This window comes from Elaeis guineensis, chromosome 10 (assembly GCF_000442705.2).
Source record: "Elaeis guineensis isolate ETL-2024a chromosome 10, EG11, whole genome shotgun sequence".
In the NCBI taxonomy this organism is placed as follows: Eukaryota; Viridiplantae; Streptophyta; class Magnoliopsida; order Arecales; family Arecaceae; genus Elaeis; species Elaeis guineensis.
Window position 1 is genome coordinate 28,785,898 of NC_026002.2, and position 20,296 is coordinate 28,806,193.

The 20,296-nt window shown below is 40.4% G+C and overlaps 2 protein-coding genes and 1 non-coding gene across 5 annotated transcripts; 1 reads left to right on the top strand and 2 right to left on the bottom strand.

Annotated features, from left to right (window-relative positions):
- Positions 1–309: 309 nt before the first annotated feature.
- LOC105052561 (cellulose synthase-like protein D5) lies at positions 310–5,364 on the bottom strand. Its single transcript, XM_010933402.4, has 3 exons — positions 4,243–5,364; positions 2,410–3,214; positions 310–2,289 (listed from the first exon to the last, which is right to left on the bottom strand). Exons 1-3 carry the CDS (start codon positions 5,139–5,141, stop codon positions 514–516), a joined length of 3,480 nt encoding a protein of 1,159 aa, XP_010931704.1. The 5' UTR covers positions 5,142–5,364; the 3' UTR covers positions 310–513.
- A 3,793-nt stretch (positions 5,365–9,157) lies between these two features.
- On the bottom strand, positions 9,158–9,231 carry TRNAT-AGU (transfer RNA threonine (anticodon AGU)). The gene has a single exon. It is a non-coding gene; the product is annotated as a tRNA-Thr (tRNA).
- A 545-nt stretch (positions 9,232–9,776) lies between these two features.
- LOC105052562 (protein DEHYDRATION-INDUCED 19 homolog 2) lies at positions 9,777–19,574 on the top strand. 3 transcript variants are annotated; one of them, XM_073244034.1, is made up of 5 exons: positions 9,777–10,099; positions 10,200–10,345; positions 12,613–12,690; positions 12,880–13,148; positions 19,187–19,574. In XM_073244034.1, exons 1-5 carry the CDS (start codon positions 10,027–10,029, stop codon positions 19,254–19,256), a joined length of 636 nt encoding a protein of 211 aa, XP_073100135.1. In that variant the 5' UTR covers positions 9,777–10,026; the 3' UTR covers positions 19,257–19,574. The 3 variants fall into 3 exon arrangements, with proteins under 3 accessions (XP_073100135.1, XP_010931708.1, XP_010931706.1); XM_010933404.2 differs by lacking the exon at positions 19,187–19,574 and adding an exon at positions 17,113–17,572 and having other exon boundaries at positions 9,782–10,099; XM_010933406.2 differs by lacking the exons at positions 12,613–12,690; positions 19,187–19,574 and adding an exon at positions 17,113–17,572 and having other exon boundaries at positions 9,781–10,099; positions 12,886–13,148.
- Positions 19,575–20,296: the final 722 nt, after the last annotated feature.

Sequence of the window (20,296 nt, forward strand, 5' to 3'; positions counted from 1 at the left end):
GGCTTTTGTAGGATAAACAACTCAGCTGCAAGGCTTGAAAGGTGGGATGTTGGACACGGGAGCTACACATTATCAAAATCACCAGAAGAGGTGCTGTTCACAGAATTGTGTGATTTGAGGTCCCAACTTGGCACCATCCAACTGAGCAACTTCATGCATCCAGAAATCTTCTTTTCATGGCCTATTCAAACTTGTCACTCATGCCAACTAATTTCAAGAAGATGAATTAATCAAACACAAGGAAAATGGACACTGCATAGTTTTCATTTTCAAGATGCTTAAAAATTCCATCATAGAAGAACAAAAATTTTAAGACATTTGAAACAAACCAAGAAGAAAATTAATAGAAACTAACAAGATACACAAAGAAGTATGAGCAACATTACATGAACTAGATCATCATGTATATATGTAAAACTTCTACTCGGGATGGGACTTGAGCAATGAAGTATACATGGTCCTTTCATGGATTTGGAACAATTTAATGAATTCTCCTGCTGCCTTCTGTTCTCCTCATGGGAACTGGAAGTTCATGTAGTCCTTCCCACTTCCTTTAGGAGGGCTAATGTACACCCAAAGCAAAGAGATGACGATCGAGAGCAGGCCCGACCACATGAACACAATTGTTGGCACCTTTCCCCTCCTTCCCATCAACCCTTTAGCAAATGGGTAAAGATGGCACAGCACCCAGAAGCTAAAGAACACCCCTCCAAGGAGCTTGCTCCACTGAGGGAATTCACTGTACATCGTCCTTGCCACCCCTACTGCGATAGCTATCATGTTGATCATCATAATTGTGATTGGGGGAACCATCAGGAAGCTCCACTTGACCTCGTAGAGCTCCGCATACACCTCGTCATTGTCATCGGTTGCAGACTTTGATGTTAGAGTAAAAGAAATATCAACTCCGGCAATAACCTTCAGCAACCCTTGTAGCACTGCTGCTGGGTGAGCACTAGTCCCTCCAATCAACCAGAACTGCTCATTCCTCCACCACTCATGCAATGTTATCCCAGACCATTTTATCTCCAGCAATGCAAGCAAGCAGAGTGTTATAGTAATGGCCAGCAGGAATATCAGAAAAGTTATGCTTAGAGTTTGAACTATGAATTGGCCTGAGAAGAGAGAAACAGCTGGTAGGATGCAGTATACCAGTAGAAAGATCGATGTGAAGGGATACATTCCCACATTGAAATAGGCCACCCTCTGCAAGAGCTTCATCCTCCTTGTGGCAAAGAGCGCATTGTTTCGAGAGAAGAAGATCTCGACAGAACCTGTAGCCCACCGGAGGACTTGGTGCAGACGGTCTGTCAGATTGATGGGGGCTGTCCCTCTGAAGGCATCCCGCTTGGTGACGCAGTAGACCGACCGCCAACCTCTGTTGTGCATCCGATAACCAGTCACCACATCTTCAGTCACAGAGCCATAAATCCACCCTACTCGCTGACCCCATTCAGTTTTGTCTTCATAGTAGCAGGATATAACATTGATTGCCTCAGCAACAGTTGCAGCATCCAATGGCTCTCGAGGGACGGCAAGAGAACCTGCAGGGCGGCCTTGTCGAACGCCAGGCAGGTCTTGAAGTAGTCTTCCTTGGTACTCTGCAACTGGGATGGAAGCTACTAAAGTAGCTGAGTTCCCAAACCTCTTAGGCAGGAGTGATGATTCAATGTCCCCTTCGTCATTCCCTTCATCCCCTACAGGTGGCTGCATGATTTCATTCTCTCGGTCGCTCTTCTTCCCCATTGTTGGTTTCCTTAGAAAAAGCTTAATCTTCTTCCTTCCAAACCACCCATGGTGTTCGGTGGCACGAGGAGGACTAAATCCATAAAGAGCAGTTCTCCGAAAGATACAGCCAGTTCCAACGTACATCGGACCCTGCAATCCATCCATGGCCCTCATGGTGACGTCAAAAAACACCAAGTTGTGGTTTGCATACCTGTCGCTTGGATCAATCCCTTCAAACCTCTGAGGGAATTGAACATAACATATCCTGTCACCACCTCTATCAAGCATGAAGCACATCCCTTCTCTGAGAGCCAAGGAATTGTGGATGTAGTGATCACAGTCCAGATTCAGAATGAAGGGGCCATTCGACATTATACCACTGGTTCTAACGAGAGCATTCATAGCACCAGCCTTTTTGTTGTGATCATATCCAGGCCGTTTCTCGCGAGAGACGTAGACTAGCATTGGCAGTCTGATGTCCACACCAGTAGTATCAATGAGATTATGCTCATTTGCCTCGGTGCCCATGACTGGTTCCGAGTTCGGAGGAGCGAGCATTGCCTGTGAAAGATAACATGAAGTAAGATCCCTTAATACTTTGATTTTCAGTTTCTCTATGCATGCAAAACTCAATAGAATGATATTTTACTCAATTAAAAGTAACAAGAAGAGAGAGGATACCTGAATTATACCAGCATGATCACCTCTAGAATGATCAGTTTCAGGAGAGAACCAAGTCCCAGGCCAATGTGACCCATCAGACATCCAAGTAGCTTTCACAACCTTAATAGGTTCAGAAAGGTTGCTCCCCATTTCCTCCTGCTTCTTCTTAGCCCGTAACTCGTCATGGGCATTGTATGCATCGGATCTCCTCCTAATGGATTCAGGCAAAGAATTTATCCTCACCTTGAATTCATCATACTCTCTTTTAACCTTCCTCCTCTCTCTAACAAAATCTAGCCGGACTTTGTTCTTAAGAGGGTCGCGCTTCTGACTGAAATAGGCATCCGGATTTCTTGGCTCTATGTCATGTTTTCGGCAGAAGGGGACCCAAATCCTTGCAAAGCTTGCAGTCTCAGCTAGAGCCTCGAAGGTCAGAAGCGATCCTCCATCATCGGATAGGTAGCAAGCTAGCTTCTCAACAGGGTAATCTACTGCAAGAATGGAGAGGATGGTGTTCGCAGTGACAAGAGGGGGTTCTTTTTCTGGGTCTGCAGTGGAGACAAATACATCAATACCTGGTAGATCAGATCGACCTTTGGGGTTCCGAACGCTCGGCGATTCAAAGCGCTCTTTCAGAACGGAGAGGTCTGTTGCTCTGTTAACAGGGCTGAGCTTGGGGAATTGGTCAAGAAGCCATGAGAATGCAAACCAAAGCTCGCAGGCTACGGACATTCCCCAGAGCCACATTGCTTCATGGTTAGGATGTCGAACCCTCCAAGCGAGAAAGAAGCCAAGGGCGATAAGGCGAATAATCATCAGCAACCTGAGAAAGTTGAAAGTTCTAAAAAGGTTAGCTCATTTTTCAAAACAACAACATTTCAGATGGTATCAAAGATATCTTTCTTCTTGTTTGCATTGCAAGAGAATGTATAAGAAATTAACAACTAAATGGATACTTGAAGTTTGTATGGCACTCCAAACTAACAGCATACATATGATAAATGCATATAATTTTGAAAGAGGATAAGAATAGAAAACCACGGCAATTTCTTTTGAGAATGTACTGGAGGATCCAAAGAAGTAACAAGTAGAACGTAGTAGGATAAAAGAGCAAACTTTTCGGACACTTGAATACAGTGGAAAATTCTATTATATTATGACCGAAGAAATAGGAATCAGCTTATTTATAATAAGCTTACAATGTTTCCTTCCCAAAAATATATATAGGATTAAAGAATGGCTTTCTGATGAAAGCAAGAAACGATGAGTGGTCTTTGCTCCCGAAAATCCTCATAGCAAGGCACTAAATCATGACAGAGCTCATCATTAAGCCCAAATACACCGTAGCAAAGTATAAAGATTCAACAGGATTATTAATAGATCCGGGTTCTCAGAAATTTGACCGACAACGAGTGTCTCCCAGGTTAATCTACAGCAAGGTTACGTGGAATATAAAAATATAAGCCCCATTATCACCTCCTTTTATTCTCTTTAAGTTGATGCTGTATATTCTCAAACACCAGCTGTTGCATCTGGGTTGAGTTACAGAGCAACTCAATTTAATCAGACAAATTAGGTTATATTAGGTATCAGGTTATAGTTAATCCTTCAAATTTTCACCAAGTTGATGCTGTCCATCAAATATAGGAACACATTACAACAGTTTCTTACGAAAGAATGATTTCCACTGCCTAATTAGAATAACCCACATATGACATGAAATAATGCATTCAAGAAAGACGAAATATTCAATTCAACTAACAATTCCTATTCCATTTATTTAAAGCAGAACAGTTCAAAAGTAACAGCTAATTTTAATCACAAAATCTGCTTTAAAACTAAGGTTTTTACCTGTATGGGCTGAGAATTGCTTGAGATACCCCAACCTTCCTCGTCAATGGCCTCCGACTTCTTACTCCAAAGTTGGGTGGCTCTTCGAACCCCTTGAATCCTGCTCCACCACCATGCCCATCCTTGGGCCAGACAGCATTCCCATACCCATATGTCCCTTTTGTCTCAAAAAGCCAGCGGTTATGGTCAAAATCAGCTGGCTGATTTGGGGCTTTGGTTGATTTTATCATCGAAAGCCTTCTTCCCCCTCTGAAATCCACCATCGATGTCAGCGGTAGGGCTTGCTCCTCGGCCTCTGACCCCGAGTCCTCATCGCTCAAACTTCTGTAGGTCTCCTTGCACCCTGGACACTGCCCTCCACTCCCAATGCACTCCAAATAGCAGTCCTTGCAGATCACAAAGCCACACTCACACGGCAACTTTGAGCCATGTAGAAATGCGGCACCGTCGCAGCCCTTCATCTTGCACAGCATTCCTTCAGACTTCGCCGTCGGGGGGCTATCGGCTGAGCACTCCATGACATGACCGCGGGTCACGCAATTGAACCCACCGGTAAAGATGGTGCCAGAGATATAACTCCTTTGAGGTTGAGACTCCGATGGCGGGGCCACAGGGTGGTCGGGTGTTGGGGGTATGTGGACCGTGTACCGGACGAATTCAGAGCTCACCTCTTCGATCTCATCCTTGGATGTGGAAAAGTACCTCGCACCACCGCCGCTCGATACCTGGCTGGTCGGCCTTGCGGCCGCTGGAGAATTTGGGTTGTTGGAGAGGGAATGGCGTGGGACTGGACTTGTCAAGCCCATGCTCCTCCTGACAGCCCCATCCCCTGCTCCCTTTCCTCCAGAAGAGACCATTATGGTCACCGGCGAAGCGGGAGATGAAGCCCTCCGAGCCATTTCTTTTGGCAACCTCTGTCCTCCTCCCTCTTCCTTCGGTGCGTTCCTCAGGAATCAAGCAAGATAACACAAATTCTAGATGGGGAAAAGAATATAAGGGAAGGCTAGAATCCAAGGAAGTTTTTGGACAATCGGAAGAACAGACGAAACGAGATATTTGAACAAATGGATGGGGACCCAGATGCCAAGAAAGCCTCAAGGATGAGAGGAGAGAGGTTAGAGATCCTGAGAAGCTTTTGAAAGTTTGGAACCGTTAGGGAGAAGATGGGATTCAAATTGTCATCTCCTAACGGTCGGATTTGACCTCCTGGCAGCGAAAAGGGCAGCGACGAGGAGTTCGAAACCCAACGGTCGACTAGTCCGGACGGTCCATCGGATGGGAATCCAACGGCTGTGGAATGCTGGCAACGGTAACTACATTTATTGAAATTTTAAATTTAGACGCGGGCAATAAAGGGCAATCATGAGGGCTAGGGTTTATGTTGCATGTATGTCTTGCATAACAGAAGAAGTTGTAGAAGAGTTCCAACAATTCATAAAATGTTCTGATTTTCTAGAATTTTGAATCTTGCCTACGAGGGACTGGGCTTGGTTGGATGGATCCAAGACCTAAAAAAAAAAAACTACATAAAAAAAGATAAAAAAAGATGGTTCATGCTTACTTATCTTTAATGGCAAAATATTTTTTAGAAAGAGAATTATCAACTTGGATTATTAGAATTGTTAATGTCTAAAGATGCGATATCGGTTCAAAATCTTCTGTGCGGCCTTTACAAGTTAAAATACATGTCACTTAGAGAAAATTTGAAACCAAATAAACAACTAACTAATTAAAGTTCCTATTTTTGGGAACTATACCGCATAATACATTGTAAAAACTAGCCAACTTTCCTCCATTACCCAAGATTAGATTGAGTTTTGAAGAATGATGGAATGGAAGCTACTAAGATATAAGTACAAAGTACCACCAACTACCAGTTCCTAACTAGTATGGTAATACCTGCCAGTCAAGGTTTCTCATGTTCACTATGAAACAAATTCTATTGCTTGTCGGTCAGCAAACTTAGTAAAGAGTATGCAAAGTTAGCATGTTGGTTTGACCAACTAAAGACATAATCGGAAAAATTTCAGATATTGCTTTGATGGTGTTTTGTGATCACCACACCAAAGACTTAATAGAGGTCTTGAAACTATATTTCACAGAGAAAGAAATCATCAGTACCATTTCACGAGCTACGAGTTCAAGAGTTTTGTCAATGCTTTAAAGTGCACTTCATATGTTGCATCACCACTCCTAATCAAGGTCTAATTTAAGAAGCAACTTTGTCACATCTGACTTGGTCACATTTCTCATGATGCTCATTTGTGAGCTCTTTGCTTGGAGTGAAACTCTATGGTATAGGGCTACATGTTGTCGTGATAAATTTTTATATTGCTCGACCGAATTATCTACAACACTGATGCACTGCTCATGCTTGACAATGTGCAGTTTGATTGTGCCTGTTTGATGTGCAAATTGGCATAATCCTATTCCTTATTGGGACAGGATGATGGTGAGGACTCATTTTTGGTACTTATTAAGACCAGGATAATTAAAGGCTCATGCACATACAAGAATATTTGAATGTCTCTTGCACCATAAAATTGGATCTAGATGGGCCTTTGCCTGAGTGAACAAGTCCACTTCCAGCTCTTGCACGTAAAATGCTAGGTGGTTAGTAGGCTATTTTGATGTGAAGTAGTGGCCTTTGGATGAACCTATCGTACAGGTTCTTAGTTTGAAATGAGGATTAGTTGCAACCATGGTGAAGAAGCAATCCATTATACTCCAAAAATATCCTAATTACAAGAAAAAACAGTATCCATGACTTAATTAGTGGGAGTTGCCGTTCAAGAAGCTCTTTAGCTCCTTTATTCAAGTTCTCAAATTCATACATTGATGATTCTTAGAAACAATTTTTTCCCTGTGATCCGGTTCAAAGATCTCACAGTAAAGAGCTGTTACGTTTCTTAAACTCCAACATTTTTTTGCACATTAACGGCTCTTTTAATGTAGTAGCCCATTATTGTACTATGCTTCTTTACAGCCTTGCTTTACTGTTATATATGAGATTTTTGGCAAAGCTCTATAGCTCTGAGAAGTTTGATGGATAACCCAGCCCAAATGCTTAAAAGTAATCTGCATAGGAGATGCACATTGGAGGATAAGAAAACTTGTCTGAACCTAGAGGCAAATTCTACTGGCATTTTTGAATTACAACCACTGCTTTATGTCCTCTAGAGAGCACAAATATTGATGTACCGAAAAACACAAAGCACAAATATCTGTAAGCACGATTTGTGGAATATACTACAAAAAAGTCTTAAAAAATGAGTAATGCTTTACAACATCACTTGTTAAATAGTTCTACACTTACATGCCACAATGACCCCTAAAAATTGAGAAATTAGCTTTATTATCATGGAAATTTTAGTACTGTTGATACGACTCTTATTGGCTTTCTCTTTGGGGGAGTTTATTTATTGACCATAACTAGAATATTAATTTTGTATATAATCTATGTGGATCAAGTATTATTCCTAGTAAGATCTTGTTATTTCATATTTTAGATTCTTGGTAATTAACCGACCATTGGTGAATGTTATAAAATTGAAAGCTCAGTTTATGATTATGAAGTCTTCAATTTGCACATTTGTAGATGGACGATTCGGACAGAGACATTGAATTGGTTTGTATCCAGTCTACCGTCCTTACTGTTCTTGCTGTGTGAATATGGCTTTATGTTAAGGTCACTCATAGAAGGGACAGACAGGAACATCCACATGGAGCCTTCTAGCTCTAAGAAGTCATATAGAAATGAATACCCACATAAGATCTTGCATGACTTTCAAATTGTATCCATCACTTCCATATCAAAGTCAAGCCCTCTGTTAGATTTGTCCAACAGGTTCACATGTTCCTATAAATACATACATACATACATGTATGTATATGTATTTTCTTGGTTAGAACAAAGCTAGAAAGAAAACCCTTCAGCCATGGTTGGAGATAAGAAAGAGAGAGGTGGGGCAGTGCATACATAGAAGGTTAATCCATTGGACATTGTGCGTCTGTGAGAGAGAGAGAGAGAGAGAGAGAGGTGGGGCAATGCCCTTTAAGTTCAAATAAACTTGACAGGGCGAATTGTTACAAGCAACCTAAACAGAATGGCAGAAGCAGGGCCCTTGAACATTATATCTACAAGAAATAGAAATTTGACCCAAAATATATGGAATCTACCTCTCTCTCTCTCTCTCTCTCCGTATAGAATCTCAGACAACTAGAACAGCAGTGCCTGGAAGCATTTCCAAGTCACCACTTGGGCAACTGACTGAAACAAGTAACCTGAATTCTACCAAAAAAAAAAAAAAACAAGAAACCTGAACACAATGGCAGAGGCAGGGGCCCTCGATATTATATCTACAAGAAATAGAAATTTGACCCAAAATCTACGGAATCTACTCTCTCTCTCTCTCTCACACACACAACCACCTTTTCCCCTATTTATATCCATTTTATTAGAAGAAATTAAGTATGGGGTATGAAAATAATTTTCTCAAAAATAGAGATAATAATGAATCTAGTCCACCAAGGATTTCTTTTCCTTCGCTAAAAATTCAACACGAATTCATCAATCAAGTATGGCTTAATCAACAATTAGCAGTCACAATGAATGGGAAGCAGCAAACCAGGTTAAAATAGAATATCTACCTACATACGAATTTTACATGCTTGGGTTAAACGTCAAGGATATAAAAATTGTGAAGAAAAGCTCTATCGGAGGAAAAGGATTTATTAATTAGGAAAAGTCTGTATCCCCCCCTTGTATGATGGTTTCTAAATAAATTAAGTGATAGATACATAAATTAAGTGATAGATACCAAAAACATAACACGAAAGTTTTTTGCATTACTCTGTCCAAAATTAAATCAGATTTACATTACATGGAACCAAAAGAAAAGAAGGAACAAGGTGATGCTTTCGTTGAGAGTCGAACTCAAGACCTCCCGCTTACTAAACGGGTGCTCTAACCAACTGAGCTACGAAAGCAGCTGAGGACGGATTACCCTATGAGCTAATATCCTTGAATAAATGCACAAATGTAAGGTCACAAACATACATCCACGCAACAATGAATCTTTGGAGAAAACACGTACATGGGAACCCTCTGCGGACCAAAGAAAACAACACTCTATCGTTTCCCGGACGTTCCTTGCGCTTCCTTTTCGGGTTCGTATCTAAGCATAGATAAACTGCCCTGCAAACCGGCTATCGTGGATAATATCTATGCAAAAGTAAACTCTACCGTCCGATTTGATCTAAACCGCTCAGTAGATGCATCTCGTTCCGATCTCGATCCCCGCATAAAAACACAACCATAAAATTTATGCGTACTATCTTAACTGCCCGTTTCCCGCTCGGCTCCGACCCAACTGAATCACACCCTTTGGATCAGCTATCCATTGAACATCCGCGAGCATTCCTCACCACGATTCCGGATCTCGCCACGTGTACGCATCTGGTAGCATTCCCCTCCTTCGGAGAACGTCCGGGACTGATTATTCTATTTCTAAATGCTCCATCCTTCTGGTCGGTGGCCTCTCTCTCTCTCTCTCGTCTTCTTCTCTCCTTGCCTTTCCCAGGAAGCAATTGCCGAGCTCTTTCGCCCCTTTTTCACCGAAGGGAATCGCAACTCTCTCTCTCTCTCTCTTATATATTGCCCTCGGGAATTTTATACGAGGGTACGAGGGATCGGTGCTGTCTTGCTTGGTCTCCAGGGCTTTTACTCGCTCTCCAGGGGACTAGAAGCTTGAATTGGGGCGACACCGGAGGGAGGAGGAAGCCATGGAGGCTGATTGCTGGAGCCGTTTCTTCACCGCCTCGAAGCGCCATCAGTCCGTCCTCCAATCCCGATTCGGTGAGTATTGAGTATCTGGTTGTCGATTGTCTGGGTTCGGAGTTCCTTTTTTTTTTTTTTTTTTTCAGAGTGGGGTTTGATTGGGTGTTTTGGTTTGTAGATTTGTACCGTGGGTATGAGGAGATCGATGGAGGGGATGAGGATTCCAGAGCAGAGTTTCCGTGTCCGTTCTGCTCGGAGGATTTTGATATCGTGGGGTTGTTCTGCCATATCGACGATGAGCACCCGGTTGAGGCGAAAAATGGGGTATCGTCTCGTTTCTGACCCTTTTGAGAATTCAAGATGCACCAGAACTGCTTGTGTTTTCATGTATGAAGCGAAAAAGAGGGTTGTTGGGGGATTTTAGTGTAAATATTTGATAAAACTTGGGAACTTTCTGGGGTTTTTTCTGGGAAAAGTTGGATTATGAAACATCTTCTTGATCGGATGAACGTTAAGTTTAAGGAAAAAGTGGATTTTTAAGTGTCTGAAGCTGGTATTTAGTAAGCGTTCAGTTTTTTGGGTTTTCTTAGGGTATACCCTCCTAAATATGCCAAATTATATAAATATCCTCGCAAAGTTGCTATTTGCATTGTATATCCTCATAAAATACTTGTTTTGCATATATACTCTCTCTTTCTTTCTTTCTTGCATATGTACCCATGCTATGTAATGCTTTTGAGAAATGAACAGTTTAAAATTAAAATAACAGAAATACCAACACACAAATTTATAAGGGTACCATGCAAATAACAATTGTGAATTTCGTATATTTAGGAGGGTATACACTCCACAGATCCTTTTTCTTTTTAAAGGTTTTGCCCCCTTATCTGATTCTGAATCTCTTGTTTGCATTTATTTAATAGTTGGATTTTTGGTGCTTTTCTTCACTCATTACTCAGTGATGCTAAAATTTGTCACATAGCTTATTGGTTAGTTCTAAATGGTTTTAATATTTTTAGTTGTCACTCATACGTGATAAATTGATTATTTAGGATTTCTCATGTGAGTACATTGTATGCTGAAGTGCAATTCACTGTTCAGTGAAAGCAATTCTTTATGTTGTCAGTACGAGTAGATTCTGATGTTCCCCTTCATTATGATACTGGCATATAATGATTTTGGTCTTCTTACTCTAGAATTAATGAGATTCAGATTTTTTTTTTTCCCTTTTTGCCTACGTTCTAATGTAAAATATGAATTCAAGTCTAGTCTTGTATAACATCATGTAAACGTGGATTTTGTTTGCTTGCTTAGTTCGAAATTTAATATGCATGTATGGTAGATCCTGTCATCTTTTTCCACATCTTTGACAATTGGCTTGGAGTTGTATAGACAAGCAGGCATTGTTGGTATGTTGTTAGTAATGGTCTAGGATGTCCATTGTGCTTTTAGAGCTTGCTGGATGAGCAAGGTGGGACAACTTAGACTAGAAATTGGAATGTTATTAATTAGATCTTGTAGATTGCTGCTATAAATTAAAGAGTGTTGGCATTTAGTGAACCGTGGTTGGGTAAAAGACTAATACATGATTTTTCTTGGATCAAGAAAAACTAAGTTCCCTTTGCTTTGGTCACTGAAATGCTATTTTTTCTGTTTTGCCTTTTTGCTTTTAGATCTTACTAATATATAAAACACCCATTAGGCATCTGTTGTTTATCATGTGCCATGCACATGAAAAGCGTGGATGGCTGTGATGAAGGGATATAATAGGAAGTAAATAAGATGGAGAAAACAAGAATCCATCTCTATTTTGACTGATGATTTATAGAACACAGTGCTTTTGGATGCATGTAGCATGTGTTTCATGCCAGTTTTCAATACCAATGCAGTAAAGTATTTGTTGGTGTTGCCAAAATTATTTGATGATTTTTTTTCTGCTCCTGGTATGCATTTTTGAGTTGATTTAGGTGCTCAGAAGTAAATCTGGACAACCTGGAATTATTTGTCGAGCATTGGATATCTTAACTCTGTATGTTGTTTACTATGTGAAAAAAGGCACAGTTCTATTAGTTTAAGCAAGTGAAATTCCATTTGATCTTATTCTATGGCTTGAGCAAAAAAAAAAAAAAAAAAACATAATTATCACCTTCTTCAATATGCATCAAATCAGATATTAGTGGTTGCGCATGAAAGGTCATAGATGCTTGATTTATTACATGGGCATTTTGGTGTGTAAATTTTCAGGTATGGAATCACATCAAATTTTAATTTATCTTACATGCTAGAAATGCAAGTAAAATTGTGGAACTTTTTTAGTATGATCTAGTGGTTTTTTAAAGGTTGTTTTGGTTTAAAGTGATTGCATGTTTGATGTCAATATGACATTTTTAGCTTGTTTTGTCTGTTCCGCTTTCTTTATTTTCTTTGGGGAATTGCGAGAAAATCTTTTTTTAACTTCTTTCCTATTTTTTTGTTTATCATTGGTCCGGAAATAACCACTTGCAGTATCATTGCCTGTTTATGTTTTAAAGTCTACATATTTGCATTCAAGCTTATTGTTGCTTAGAACTGGCTTCTGTTTCTTCATGCAGGTATGTCCTGTTTGTGCAGTTAGGGTTGGGATGGACATGGTTGGACACATAACAATGCATCACCCAAATTTCTTTAAGATATCCTGTCTTCTTTTTGTTTATATCATATATTTTATGCGTAGCAATGAATATGTTTTCCTTCTTAGATTTTTGTCTCTATATGCACTGTAGTTGTTTATGGTACGCCAAACCCTATTTTGTTCATTTTGTGCAAATATCATGTTTGATATTGAGCAGTAGGCTTTGAATTCCTTAATAATAATTCACATGCAGCGTAGGAGGAGATTCCGTAAAAGTTCATCAGGTTCCCATTCTACACTTTCTTTGTGGAGAAAGGATCTGCGAGAAGGGAATCTACAATCTCTTTTTGGGGGGTCTTCGTATACAGTTGCTCCCTCCAATACTGCACCTGATCCATTGCTGTCATCCTTCATTTTTAACTTTCCTGTGGCTGATTCATCAAAAGATGTAAAGCCTGAATCCTTGAATGAACGAGCTGTGATTAACAAAACTTCAGATGAGAAAGCAGTAGAAAGGTATGAAAATCTCTCAATTATATTATCTTTTTCATTAATTGTATGATAATTTCCATTGTAGTTCCAATAAGGTGGTGGTAATCTTTCAAGATTCACTGACTTCCACTTGATTACTCTGAAAAAGTTGTTTTTGCAAGATGGCGAGAAAAATGATTTGGAATTACTTTCTACTGTTTCCTGATGAATCATTTGCTTGTATGGGGACATGGCATAGGGTGTTCATCACTATAAATTGGATTTATATGGGGAGAAATAGACTTATTTCCAGATGGCTTTAGAGTCTAGTTAAGTTACATTTTTAACTTCGTCTCTAGTAATGCATGCCAAAATTATCAATAGATGAGTTAGAGAGATGATTTAGATTGTAACTTGTGTTAAATAAATTGATATCTCTCATTCTAGTGTAGTCAATTCTGGTGACTCTTGTTATTAGTGGAGGTGTTGTTATTATCTAATGCTATCTAATGCTATGGTTTGTATTCTTTTGAATGAGTTTAATATGACTTAGTCAGACATTCTTCTGAATGAGAAGTCCCTTAGTTAGTTTTTTGGTTTTCTTGTGTTGATTATTCTTTTATTAACTGAATGTGGAAAATATTCTTTTGGTTTGTAAATGTTTTTTTTTTTTTTTTTTTTGGTTTGGTTGTAATTTTTTAATCCAATTAGGGAGCTTTTTTGGCTTAATTGGATCTAATTACCTAGTGCTTTTTCTGTGCCTGTGCATGCACAGATTCATGTATGCATGATACATCTCTTTTAATTGTAATGGAAATCTAATATTGTGCACAGAACTTTAGTCATACTGAAGATCTTGTCCACCAATCTCGATGTGATCAAAGATGCCTAGAGGTCTTAAAATTTGTACTGAGGTCAAAAGGCTTTGATAGATGAAACAAACATGAAATAGGAAGGAAGATATAACAAGTAAAGGAGGAAAATATTCAAGGAGGAGAAGCAGGGATATAGATGCATTGAAGAAAGAAAACAAAAGATGATGCATTGAGGCCTCTGCTTTAAGTGGATGACCCTCCCTCCACACCCCCGTCCCAACCCAAACCACCAAAAAAAAAAAGGCGGGGGCAGAAAAATGGTGGGGGAAAAGCAAGAAAGAACACAAAGTGCCGTTCTAGTGGGGCTATTCATGCATAATTGCGCATTACAATCACAACTAAATTGGCCAAAATATTGGATCTAAGGCAATCTAAAAGATTTCATTTGCTTATGGACACCCATGAAGCACAGGGCTGCTTGTAATGTATTTGCTGCCTAATTATCATGGTGCTTCTTCATCAGGCTACTGATCACAAAACATATCTCTTACATTTGTGTCTTCAGCTGTATAATTTTTGAGATTTATTTGAGCCATCCTTCGTATTGATTCTATGCACTCTATCTGGATTCTGGCTTCCTAGACAAAATTTTATGGGGTCCTCTTGGAGAGGTTGATCATGTCTTATCAATGGATCGTTAAGATGATTTACCTTGTTTGAGCTCCTTTCAAGTATGAGAACTAATGATTGCTGATATGAGGTGCATAAACTGGTTACTCTATCTTACAACCAAGGTTTTCAGAACTATCTCGAATCGGATGATTCGGGGCGTGTTGAACCGGATCGGCGAGGAACCGGGATGGTTCCAGTTTGGAAAGCGGCACACGCCAGCGTCGAGGGAGAAAGAGAGGGAAAGAGAGGAAGAGAGAGAGGAGGAGAGGGAGAGAGATGAGGATGCCGTCGGAGACTGGCGGTGGCCCACTGCGGCCGTTGGAGGGGCTCGAAAGCCTCGACGGCTCGGTTCACCCGATAGGACTGTTAAACGAGAGAGAGAGGGGGGAGTGACTCATTGGAGGGAGGATGGGATGGTGGAGGGGCTGTCGAATGTTTTCGAACGGCTGCTGTGGCTAGCGGACGGCGAAAACCCTGCGGATGGAGTCGCGATTGCGGAACAGGGGCGACAGCCCATTCATGCGTCGGCCCTTTTTTAAAAATGGAGATGAATAGTGAAGCTGGCAAACTATTTACCGGCTTCACTGTTTAAGAGATTTAAAAAAAAAATTAAAAATAGTAAAGTCGATAATCGGATTGCAGGCTTCATTTTTTTGTTTTTTTTTGAAAAAAAGCAAAAACAGTGAAACCGGCAAGTGGTTTGTCGGCTTTACTTAAATTCTGAATTTTTAAAAAAAATTTCGTGAAATAAGGACGTCGCTCCTGTTTCATACCTGCGGCACCGCGCACGTGGAATGCGCTATCCGACGGCCACGGCAGCCAGATGGAGGTCATCCAACGGCCCATTCAACGCCTTCCCCTCCCTCCTTTTCTTTCTTCCTTCTTCTCTCTCTATTTCTCTTTCTCTCTCTCTTTGCCTCCTCCTGGTTCCCTTCCTTTCTTTGTTTTGGTTCGCGCCGGCCCAATACGATATGGACCTGTACTGACCCATACCGTCAGCTGGCCGACACGAGCTCCGGTACCAAATCCACGAATCTTGCTTACAACAAATGTTATGTCTAACCTTATGCTATTTAAACTTATAATCTTCCAACTACGTATGCCATGGAATCATTTATCAGATCTTTCCACTGCACTCCAAGTTATGTATTGTGATCCAATCATCATAGTTTAAGTTTAATCATGTATCTTCTTCGAGTTCCAAGTCTGCTAACTTTGATGGTGGTAAATATTTTTGGGGTCCCAAAGTCTTTGAATCTCTCCAAAACAAATACCGCTGTGTCACAACCATGGATGTTCATTAGAGCATCCTAAGCTCTGACTGCAAAGGTAAAGAGAAGAAAGGAAAAGAAGACTGACCGAAAATCCCTGTTTTAACAAGTTGGACTAAACCCATTCCTTATGCGGTCTAACAACATCAGAAAAAAGAAAAGAAAATGAGGTAGAGAGGGAGAAATAGAGGCAAGCCTTTAAAACAGATAGATAGATGAAACTCAGCTTGATCAATTCCATGAGTGGTGCTGGCTACCATTGATCACCTTCGAGAATGAGAACCAGATTGAGAGGAGAGAAGAGGGTTTTTTTCCTCTGTTTTTTTGTTTTTTTTTTTTTTTTGGTGGGGGTTGGGTGGGGGGGGGGGGTTGGGTGCTCAATTGCCCTAGGCTGCAAACGAAAGTGGAGATGGAATCGTAGGCATTTGATTATATTAAATGGCTTTGCTCTTTGTAATTTTCTCTAGTCTGCCTGCTGTGCTACTCTGTCCTCATTCTTTCATATTTCAGTTAAAGCTACTTATGTGATTATTCAATTTTAACCCAGTAACCCTATCAAGATGGAATCATAGGCATTTGATTTCTACCAAATTCTCTAAGCCAAGTGTATAATCATTAAATATAGATGACTTATTTTTGTATCACAAAATCGCTGATTGGGTTTGAGGGAGAACGAGCGCTTGGCCTTTAACCTTGACAAGGAGCGTTCTCGACCAGAATGTGCAGATGTAATGAAATGCCTAAAGTGTGAACCAATGAGACCTGGGACCAAATACAATCTTTCTGAGGGTTGAGTTTATGAGTATCGGAGTGCTACCTCTTATTTGCTAGCCAAACATGCCTATCCATCTAATCTTGCCCCCTCCCCTTCTTGTGCTCCATGCACAATGCATTATTAGAAGGGGTAAAAGAATAAAACCTTCTTCCTGTTGCCAAAAGAAACCAGCGAGAGATGCATCACCCAGTGTTGAGCATCTAAGATTTTTCCAAAGGTCTAGATATCCTTTAATGTGTATTTAGCATTTTGACCTTTCAATCTGCTGAGCACTTGGAAAATGGGAACTGTTGCTTTGCATTATAGTGCAGAGTGAGAGTTTAGGAAACATTCAAACATCGATTACGTACTGTTAAATTATCACATGCTTAGACTCTGGCAAAAAAGGATCTTTCTTTCATGCTTCTTGTTACCCAATGTGCTTGTCAAAGATATTTTCAATTTATTTGCCTAACCTCTGGTCGTCTTACTGCCAGTGTTGTGCCATCTCTATCCAAGAAAGATCAGGAGGAGAGAACTCGAAGGAGCAAGTTTGTGCAGGAGCTTGTGTTGTCCACAATACTTGGTGATTCCTTGTGAGGAGTACCCTTCGTTCAGGGTGACGGCCGCAGCAGCAGCAGCAGCCAATGACGATCATGAGCCCAAAGATGGTCCCTGAGCAGCTGCATTGTTGTTGTCATGACACACTGGCCAGATGCCAAAAGAGGGTTATTCGGGGATTTATATTTAAACTGACTTATTACTGCAGAAAGGATAGCATAGAATGTATTATATCATTAGTACCTAGCTTCGGAGGGTTTCTTGATTCTACCTTTAGCGGGCATAGCTGTGCATACATGGAAACCTTCTCGAACAGAGTTTGGTCAAGTACCTTTTCTATTCTCCATAAAGTTTTAGACCTGTCTTCTTGATTTAATGACCTAAGCTTTTGCTCAAGATTTAATGGACTAAGCTGTGCATTCTATTGACTCGAGTACCTGACCTACTGCATATGTTAATGTTATCCATCAGTCATATGATTCAAGCATGTTTAACCATGGTCTGTGCGCATAAACTCTATATTCTGGCTGGATATCTTTGGTGTGACGTTTGAAATGATTGTGAGAATTTGTGCCGTGATATGAGAGATGTCTGAAATATGAGCTTGGTTTTAGGGGTGAGGCTGTCAACCTGCTTGCTTCGGAGTTGTCCGGGGCTAATTGCCTGTGGGGGAAGGTGTCAGCCATGATGTCTAGTTTTCAAGGTGCATGGACCGGAGGACATTGATGACTGATAATATCATTGCGAACTTATAAAATGTTTGAATCAATGGATTGTCTGTTTTAATAGAGTGCTTACGGTAATTTTGAGCTGACAGAGTTCTAGTGAGTTGATATATGGTTGCAATTGTGGTTAGGGAGGTTCTTCCTTCTACCCTGTTACCTAGCTGATGTATGGTTCTAGTAAGTTGATATATAGTATTTGTTTTGTTGATTTTGGGCTTAGACCATCGTTGTTACCATTACAATAGTTGAAAGTATGCTTGTAGATTACAAGGCTCATGTTTTGCGGTCATCTGTCACCATTTTACTGTATCGTCTCTCATTATGCCTTTTTCAGGTTTATTCTTAATTTGAGGTGGAGAAGGGAGGCTGTCAAAAAAATCTAGTATATTTATTAAATTATAAAGGTTGAGGGATTGTAGCCACCTGAAAGTGCCCTTCACTTGCATTGCATGCATTAGACTTAAGTTTATAGGAATATCAATGGACTAGATTTAGGTCAAGTTGATATAAAGTTCCAGGGAAAAATATGGTATGCCTGCCTCTAGTTTTCATGATTGGCACTTAGCTCCTCTGCTTTAAGAAGTCTAGGACACCCACGAAGTTACTGCTTTGATCCAAAGAGGTGCTGCCGTCCATCTTCGTCAACCGGGCATGGACTGGGTTTCAGTAAACGGCTTATGTGACCATTGCATGAGGTTTTAAAACTTCAGAAATTTCTAAATGGCCCCAATCCACACCTTAAGGAAGCGCTCTCTATTTTGGTCCCAAGGAAACCATATTTGTTGGGTTCCGCATGCTTGTCCTTTTTTTTTTTTTTGGTAAATTAAATAAATTAAACCAGTCAAGTGTAAATACATCCGTGAGAATCAGGTAACAAAATATTTAACCATGGACCAGAAAGATTTATCGTAGAATCCCATAACACAGTCCCAGTGTGAGTTGCCCATGCTTGTCTTCTCCTCCACTTAAAATAAGGGCTCAAAGGCTTTTTTAGGGAAAGAGAGTTAGGGGGAAATAACCCTGGAAAGCCTAGTATCATGATCAAGAGAGATAGCGAAAGAGGTAGATGGGGGGAAATCAAGCAAGATTAACATGGAATCTATATTTCTCAATCTTGTCTGTCTCTGTCATTGCAGAAGAAGAGCTCCACTTCAGATTTTGTGGATGGTTGCAAACGCAAGCCAGTGCTGCTTTGGTTGCTCCATCCATGAAATAGGTCAAAGCTTTGTTGGTTGTCGCCCTTCTAATTTGCTCACTCAAACCTTTCTCCTATTTGGTAATGCAGGCCGGTAGGAATGCAGCTACTTTTTTTGGCACCACCCTCCAATTTATACAGGTGGGAGAAAAGTAATTGATAAACCTCTCCAGATGAATTGAAGGCTTGAGATTGAGCTCCAGAATTGCAGAGGCAAGAAAAAAAGCGATTTGATGTAGCGCCCAGTAGCTTCCTGGATGGTCACAGGAGGTGTCATAGCAATGTGGTAGAACTAGAATGCTGGAGTGTCCTTTTTGAGACTTGCGATCGTTATGGTTGTGGCTGTTTGGAGGGTCATGATGAGGAGAATATGATGGTTTAGTTGAATCTTGGTTTTTATGATTCAGTATGTATAATCTCAGGCATGTGAATTGGATGTTAGCTATGACTCATTTATGAATGCCCGTGATTGCCATAACCATACGTCTGATCAAAATACATATTGAGAACCTATTGTGAATGCTAAAGCTGGATTTATGCTGTAGTATTAACAGTACATAGCTTGAAGAATGGTTAAGTTAAACTTCTAGCTAGGGACCATTTGTCCAACAACGAATCCTTTTTCCAACAATTAAAAGCTCAATATTCGACATAAGACCAAACACTTCATATTAGGACCAAAAAATTAGCTTAATAAATTAGCACTGCGCAATGGAGGGGGAATATAATACTGTTCACCCACATACATAATCCCAGAGCATGATGCCTAGAACAAATCAATAAATAGCTGCAAGAACACATTTCTCACAATATGAAGAGAAGCCATAGGAGAATAAAAAACAAATATTCAATAAAAAATACTGATATATGATGAAGTATCTAAAGATGGCCCATGTTATTCTTGAAGGAGATTTGTCGGTAGGGATTAGATGCCTATCAAATCTGTTAATTACCAGGACTAGTTCCCAACCATTACTACGAATCGTTGGGAAATAGCTGCTGCTATTTTTTTATGAGGTCCACTCTCGACGGAACGCACGGGGAATTTTAGACCCGTGTCATGAGCCACATTTTTCCTGGCACGTGTTTAAGTTTGTTAAACATCCGTGTGGGTCCCCATGTCCCTTGGTTGGAACCTCATTGTCGGGATAGCAGAGCTACACGCGTTTTTGGCGGTATCATACGCTACTGACATGAAAT